The sequence below is a fragment of the Monopterus albus genome, unplaced genomic scaffold (genome assembly GCF_001952655.1).
Source record: "Monopterus albus unplaced genomic scaffold, M_albus_1.0 scaffold65.1, whole genome shotgun sequence".
NCBI lineage: Eukaryota > Metazoa > Chordata > Actinopteri > Synbranchiformes > Synbranchidae > Monopterus > Monopterus albus.
The window spans coordinates 2,059,685-2,068,287 of record NW_018127945.1 but is presented as its reverse complement, the minus strand read 5'-3'; the positions used below and the strand labels follow the sequence as shown (position 1 = coordinate 2,068,287).

The following is an 8,603-nucleotide window of genomic DNA, read 5'->3' as shown; positions in this document are numbered from 1 at the left end:
AAGAGGCAAGCAGTGTTGTGCGCACAGATCATGTTCTTGAATAAAGATAGGAGGAGTTTTATTCAACAAATAAAGAATGTTCAAGATAATACATTTTTACTTTGAAGAGGTGAGATTATAGATTTTTATATACCTTATTCAAATTTCCTGTGCTATGCTAGATAGCACAATTAGCTGCAAACACTGCAGCATGGGACATGTCACTGATTTTGGGTCAAGTTGCCACACTGAATTGAAATCTTGTAAATTATTAAGATTTATATATTATTACAACAATTATATCTTTATCTATCTATCTATATATATGTATATACACACACACACAGTGTGTATACATATATATATATATATATACACATACATACTGCATATATTTAATATTCTGCACTCCCCACCCCCCACACTTTGGGGCGGTCTTGTATTCCCTCCTTCAAGCTCAGGTCCTCTACCAGAGGCCCAAGAGCTTGTGTCTCCTGTGCAGTATCATAGCTGTTCCTAGGACTGCACTATATATATATATAAGAAAAGAAGAAAGGGGTCCCTACAAAGTACAACACACTGACCATACCAGAGGCCTTAGAGACTGCCAAGCAAAGGGTCACAAAGCCCTGGCCATCCGGGTGAAGAGGTACAATACAGAGTACAGAGGTACAATAGGGGCCACCTGATTCACACCTGTTATTTCACAAAATTGATGACCTCACTGATTGAATGCAACACTGCTATTTTTTTTAACACACCCCTTTCAACTAATTGCCCAATTGCACAGCCTTAAGAGCGTGCATATCATGAATGCTGGGTCTTGTTTGCTTTCTGAGAATCTACTGCACCTACTGGTAACTTGTTTGCCATATAGCAATAAAAAATATACTAAAAACCTGGATTATTCTGGTTAGTCACATTGTACTGCTATTATTTTGAACAATACTGTAAGAGCAGACCACAGCAACCTCCCTGAACAAGACCCACCAATCATCACAATGACAGACATTCAAGAGAGGGTCTCTAGTATGAAGAGCTGGACAGCACCAGGCCCTGACATGATCCACGCCTACTGGTTAAAGAAGCTAACTTCACTCCATGAGCGCCTGGCGGGACAAATGAACCAGCTACTAATGGATGCAACCCGCCCTGAGTGGTTAACTGAAGGCCGGACAGTCCTGATCCTGAAGGACCCTCAGGGAGCAGTACCATCCAACTACTGCCCAATAACCTGCCTCTGCACAACATGGAAGCTACGGTCAGGCATCATAGCAGCTAAGATAAGCAGGCACATGGCTCAATACACGAGCAGCGCCCAGAAAGGAATTGGTAGTAACACCAGAGGAGCAAAGCACCAGTTACTGGTTGATAAAGTAGTCACTCGAGACTGCAAGACCAGGCATACCAACCTGTGCACTGCCTGGATTGACTACAAGAAAGCCTATGACTCAGTGCCTCACACCCGGATCCTGGAATGCTTGGAACTGTACAACATCGACAGGACTCTAAGAGCCTTCATCAAGAACTCAGTGGGAATGTGGAAAACAACCCTAGAGGCCAAGAATGGAGCAACCATCAGCCACCTCCTCTACATGGATGACATCAAGCTGTATGCCAGGAGTGAACGAGACATCGACTCACTGATCCACACCACTAGGGATCTACAGCCAGGACATTGGAATGTCATTCGGACTGGATAAGTGTGGTTGAATGGTAACAAAGAGAGGGAAGGTAGTCAGAACTGAGGGGATTGTACTACCATAAGGCAACATAGCGGATGTTGAGGACAGCTACAAGTACCTTGGGATCCTGCCGGCAAATGGGAACCATGAAGAGGGCGTAAGGAAAGCAGCAACCACCAAGTACCTGCAGAGAGTAAGGCAAGTCCTGAGAAGTCAGCTGAATGGAAACAACAAAGTCTGGGCAATTAACACCTACACCCTGCCAGTCATCAGGTACCCTGCTGGCATAATAAGCTGGCCAAAGGAGGAGATAGAGGCCGCTGACATCAAGACAAGGAAGCTCCTTACAATGCATGGACAGCACAGAGGCATAATCCTGGCAGCACAGGAACAGGCTCTAAGTACAAGATCAATAGAGGTCGGGGTCTACCATGCCAGACAGGACCCCAGGTGCAGGCTGTGCAAAGATGCCCCTGAGACAATCCAGCACAAAACAGTGGGGTGCAAGATGCTAGCAGGCCAAGATGCTAGCGGGCAGGCCATACATGGAACGCCATAACCAAGTGGCTGGCATAGTGTACAGAAACATCTGTGCCAAGTATAGGCTGTAAGTCCCAAAGTCAAAATGGGATAAACCTCCAAATGTGGTTGAGAATGACCCAGCTAAGATCCTGTGGGACTTCCAGATACAAACAGACAAACTGGTAATGGCCAACCAACCGGACAAACAGAAGAAGAAGGCTGTAGTGATAGATGTAGCATTCCCAAGTGATAGCAACATCAGGAAAAAGGAACATGAGAAGCTCGAGAAATACCAAGGGCTGAAAGAAGAGCTAGAAAAGATGTTGAATGTCCAGCCTTCTGATGCAGTGACATGTTCACTGACATAAGTATTTACTTTTGAGAGATAAACCATGGACTTTGAGCAAGTGATGAACTTTTGCAGCTAATCCATTGTGTGGTGCTCTTTATACAAATTGTTTTGAGAAATGCTGCTATTGTTTTGCAAGTATCAAGAATGTTTTGAGAAATGTACCAAAGCCACTGAGAAAAACTGTAATGCAAGATGGCAAGACAGCACTTAACAAACTTTACACCCATTCAATAAATAGCTCACAGGGCAAAAAAGATGAAAGAAGGGTCAGAGAATATTTTATTATTGAAACACATTTTTCTCCCCAAAGTTCAGAAAAAAAAACACAGTAAAGCTGTAAAACACCACAATAAAAAATATAAAATCTGACCTACAAATGAATTGGCTAATTATAAACTGTCAAATTTGCACACAAAAGCATGTTTTACTAAAAAAAAAATAAAAAACTGAATAATTGGGCGTGCAAAATTATTCAGCCCCTTTACTTTCAGTGCAGCAAACTCTCTCCAGAAGTTCAGTGAGGATCTCTGAATGATCCAATGTTGACCTAAATGACTAATGATGATAAATAGAATCCACCTGTGTGTAATCAAGTCTCCGTATAAATGCACCTGCACTGTGATAGTCTCAGAGGTCTGTTTAAAGCGCAGAGAGCATCATGAAGAACAAGGAACACACCAGGCAGGTCCGAGATACTGTTGTGGAGAAGTTTAAAGCCGGATTTGGATACAAAAAGATTTCCCAAGCTTTAAACATCCCAAGGAGCACTGTGCAAGTGATAATATTGAAATGGAAGGAGTATCAGACCACTGCAAATCTACCAAGACCTGGCCGTCCCTCTAAACTTTCAGCTCATACAAGGAGAAGACTGATCAGAGATGCAGCCAAGAGGCCCATGATCACTCTGGATGAACTGCAGAGATCTACAGCTGAGGTGGGAGACTCTGTCCATAGGACAACAATCAGTCGTATACTGCACAAATCTGGCCTTTATGGAAGAGTGGCAAGAAGAAAGCCATTTCTTAAAGATATCCATAAAAAGTGTCGTTTAAAGTTTGCCACAAGCCACCTGGGAGACGCACCAAACATGTGGAAGAAGGTGCTCTGGTCAGATGAAACCAAAATCGAACTTTTTGGCAACAATGCAAAACGTTATGTTTGGCGTAAAAGCAACACAGCTCATCACCCTGAACACACCATCCCCATTGTCAAACATGGTGGTGGCAGCATCATGTTTTGGGCCTGCTTTTCTTCAGCAGGGACAGGGAAGATGGTTAAAATTGATGGGAAGATGGATGGAGCCAAATACAGGACCATTCTGGAAGGAAACCTGATGGAGTCTGCAAAAGACCTGAGACTGGGATGGAGATTTGTCTTCCAACAAGACAATGATCCAAAACATAAAGCAAAATCTACAATGGAATGGTTCACAAATAAACATATCCAGGTGTTAGAATGGCCAAGTCAAAGTCCAGACCTGAATCCAATCGAGAATCTGTGGAAAGAACTGACAACTGCTGTTCACAAACGCTCTCCATCCAACCTCACTGAGCTCGAGCTGTTTTGCAAGGAGGCATGGGCAAAAATTTCAGTCTCTCGATGTGCAAAACTGATAGAGACATACCCCAAGTGACTTACAGCTGTAATCGCAGCAAAAGGTGGCGCTACAACGTATTAACTTAAGGGGGTTGAATAATTTTGCACGCCCAATTTTTCAGTTTTTTTATTTGTTAAAAAAGTTTGAAATATCCAATAAATTTCGTTCCACTTCATGATTGTGTCCCACTTGTTGTTGATTCTTCACAAAAAATTACAGTTTTATATCTTTATGTTTGAAGCCTGAAATGTGGCAAAAGGTCGCAAAGTTCAAGGGGGCCGAATACTTTCGCAAGGCACTGTACATGCTGGATCATCAGTTAGCCAGGCTCTACTGCAAGGATTAGAGTAAAAAAACTACACAAACAAACAAGCACAAAAAAACCCTGGTGTCCTTTGTCCAAAAAAACAAACAAACAAAAAACTCAAAAGAATGTATTGTTTTGGTATGCTCTATAAAAGACAATAAAATGAAAAAAGGCCAAGGCAATGTTCTGTTATACATCCTTGTCCATCGAGACAGCTGTTAAAATCCGGGCTGGCTGGTTGATTTTCAGCCCCATGTTTGTGTGAAAAGCCTACATACAAAAGCACATTGTTGCCTTATTTTAAACAACACACATAAATTGTCAGACATACTGAATGTTCACTGAATGTTCAGTATTTCTCATATTAAATAAACACGTGTGCTGAGCCCTCCAGGGGTACAGATAGGGTTTCACATGAAGAACCAGCTGTCCTCGTGTCTGTACTGTAAATCTCTGGGTCCTGCCCAGCAACTCACTCGCTTAAATATACCTTGAACTCTTAAGTATACAGTTTTTCCAGCTCTCAAAATTCAACAGTCCTGACTTGAAACCTGCATAAACATTGTCTACAATGATTTAAACAGTGTCAGCTCTACCTCTCCTGGAGTGAGGAAAAAGTTTAGGATTAACATCCATCAAACTGAACTGAAAAACAATTGTCACTATTGAAACACTGGTTTAATTCTAGATCCTGACAAAGATGTCTCTTAATAGCTTGAAACCTTTTAGGCTGCATTCTGATTGTCCTGTCCTGGTGGAGATTTTGTTCTCAGGTTGGCTCAGAGATCAATTAGATGCACAATGTCCAGAAAGACGAAAAATTCAGCACTGGGCACTGCTGAACAAGCAACTTCCTCCTGTGATCCCCAGCTGCTCAAGACGAGTTCCAGTTGCTGTGGGTGACCTGATCACACCTCATGATCTTCATCAACACCTGTCATGTACTGGTGTTTACTGACTACTGATAAATATATCACATAAAGCAAATGTGGAGAACCCAGGACATAACTCTTATTAGCATCCCGGCAGTGTTGTTACAGAACCGTCGAAGTTGCAGGGAGATGCCGTCTTGACCTGGTGCACTGTTTGCCCGTCACCCACCATGTAGTAGCTCACACTGTAAGCTACGACAGCCATGGACCTCAGCAGAGCTTTTGATTGTCACACGTTCTACAGGCAACACTGTGACATGAATACACTGTTAGTTCTAGCCTCTGTAAAGCTAGAACTAAATCATATTAAAAGTGCTTTTAATGTGGAGTGAGTTTGATGAGTTTTACAAAAAGTTGAAGAACGTTTTTCACCAAACAGTGTGATAAACACCTCATAAAACCCTTGAATACTTTAAATCCTGCACTGGTTACTGGGGGCCCACTCATCAAAACACTGCTCCATAGCAAAACCCCACAGGGCACCTTTAACATTTATTTCTTCTTTTACTCCTCCTCAAGGATGGTGAACAAAGGGGTGACAGTAGAAAGGAAAACCTTATTTGTAACACCTTAGCTGTGTCCTACATCCATAATACACTAATTCTAAGCATATTCAGAATTGTCAGTATGCAGACTCAAATACTGAAGGATGTTATTCTTCCACATTGAAATGCATAACATAAAAAATATTAAAAATGAAAACTGGACGACAAACCACCAACAGTTCGATCGACTGTGTCCTTTTCTCTTTGTATAAAATGATAAAGTATGTTGATTTCTTGTATGTGAACTGCAAAAAAACAGCATACATTACCATTTTGAATAAAGTACAGTGGATATATTATACAGTTAGTATGTAGTATGGGAATGGGACACTGCTCTTTTATGTAGAATCTACATCACATGCAATCAAATGACAGTAGTGAACCAAACCTGCCCACAAGACATACAAGAGGAAGACTGATGTATTCAGTCATCTAGGATTTAAACCTTGAGAAGTTCTTTACCAGTACACTCACACTGGCATTTGTTTTTTTTTTTGGTGTTTGTGTTCAGAATGCTGGACCAACAGTAAAGCCAAGGTATTCAGTCTGTCACAATAAAAACATCCTTTAAATGTGTTTTATGTTTCAGAACATAAAACACACAACTGAGCATCCAGGAAGTTAAGGGGATAATGCAGTTCTGTGCCTTTGATTTGTGAACCATCCAGAAGACAAGAAATGCTCTGTCACTTAGCTGATGAGCAGGTTTTGAGACTCTCTGGTAATAATAACCTGGTAAAGGTGTTACCTTTTGCTGTTTGTAGTGTTTCTCCTGTGCATGAATCAGAGCTCCAGTTGCGTCTCTGAAAGGAAGTGAGGCAGCGTTTGCAGACTGTCAACCGCTCCTCTCCTCTTATCTTCTTACCATTCTACTTCTTGCCCATCTGCCTCTTAATCTGTCTTAGTTATTGGCAAGGGGTTACAAAGGGGCCTGTGCTGTTCAACCAACAGGTTCACTTTGCCTGGTTGTACCCAGGCTGTGTGTGCACTCAGTGTGGCCGCTGTCTGCTGGCTTCAGCTCAACATGAGGTACAGTTGTTCGAATCCACAGGTGCTCCTGCTGGTTAGTCCCCTGAGTCCTTACTGTCAGACTGAGGAGTGTACTTCAGTCGAAATGTACCTGTAAAACACAACAGAGGCATGCAGCTACTGTGTTGAAGCTTTGGCAAATGTTCACATAGAACAAGACTTAACAGGTCCTCACACTTCAGTGGACTGTTTCAGTCCCAGTCCCGTAAAAAAAAAAAAAACTGCTGGATTTCCGGTTAAAAATCAATTGCACATTACACCAGGTTTTCATAATTTAACTTCCTGTTTTTTTTATTTTTTTTTACATGTGAAGAGTTTTCTTCAGCGTCATGGTGAAGTGGAATACAGTTTATTGTACTGTATATGCATCTTTTTGCATATATTTGCCATATGGTCATATGACATGCCAACATCTACCATTCATCCATCCATTTTCCTCCGCTTATCCGGAACCGGGTCGCGGGGGCAGCAGTCTAAGCAAAGATGCCCAGACTTCCCTCTCTCCAGACACTTCCTCCAGCTCCTCCTGGGGAATGCCAAGGTGTTCCCAGGCCAGCCAAAAGACATAGTCCCTCCAGCGTGTCCTGGGTCTTCCCCGGGGCCTCCTCCTGGTGGGACATGCCCGGAACACCGCCCTAGGAAGGCAACCAGGAGGCATCCAAAATAGATGCCCGAGCCACCTCAGCTGGCTCCTCTCGATGTGAAGGAGCAGCGGTTCTACTCTGAGCTCCTCCCGGGTGACCGAGCTCCTCACCCTATCTCTAAGGGTGCACCCGGACACCCTGTGGAGGAAGCTAATTTTGGCCGTCTGTATCCGGGATCTTGCCCTTTCGGTCATGACCCAAAGCTCATGACCATAGGTGAGAGTCAGAACGTAGATCGACCAGTAAATTGAGAGCTTCACCTTACAGCTCAGCTCCTTCTTCACCACGACGGACCGGTACATCGACCGCATTACTGCAGAAGCTGCACCGATCCGCCTGTCAATCTCCCGTTCCATCCTTCCCTCACTCGTGAACAACCCCCCTTTCCCAACTGAGAACCAGGGCCTCGGATTTGGAGGTGCTGATTCTCATCCCAGCCGCTTCACACTCGGCTGTAAACCGCCCCAGTGCAGGCTGGAGGTCCTGGTTTGATAGAGCCAACAGGACAACGTCATCTGCAAAAAGCAGTGACAAGATCCTGTGGTCCCCAAACCGGACTCCCTCCAGCCCCTGGCTGCACCGAAAATTCTGTCCATGAAAATAATGAATAGAACTGGTGGCAAAGGGCAGCTCTGCCACAGTCCAACATGCACTGGAAACAAGTCTGACTTACTGCCGGCAATGCAAACCAAGCTCCTGCTCCGGTCGTACAGGGATCGGACAGCCCTTAGCAAAGGGCCCCGGACCCCGTACTCTCGGAGCACCCCTCACAGGGCACCGTGAGGGACATGGTCGAATGCCTTCTCCAGATCCACAAAACACATGTGGACTGGTTGGGCAAACTCCCATGAACCCTCCACCACTCTGAAGAGGGTATAGAGCTGGTCCAGTGTTCCACGGCCAAGACGAAAACCGCATTGTTCCTCCTGAATCTGAGGTTCGACTATCGGTCGAATTCTCCTCTCCAGTACCCTGGCATAGACTTTCCCGGGGAGGCTGAGGAGTGTGATC

At 43.9% G+C, this 8,603-nt stretch overlaps 1 protein-coding gene across 1 annotated transcript in view; it reads right to left on the bottom strand.

Annotated features, from left to right (window-relative positions):
- Positions 1-4,400: 4,400 nt before the first annotated feature.
- The window catches only part of zcchc14 (zinc finger, CCHC domain containing 14), a 49,367-nt gene continuing 45,164 nt past the window's right edge, over positions 4,401-8,603 (bottom strand). The window contains exon 13 of the mRNA XM_020604335.1: positions 4,401-7,039. Within this exon, the coding sequence (XP_020459991.1) occupies positions 6,984-7,039 (56 nt within the window). The 3' untranslated portion in view covers positions 4,401-6,983. The remainder of the gene's footprint in view (positions 7,040-8,603) is intronic.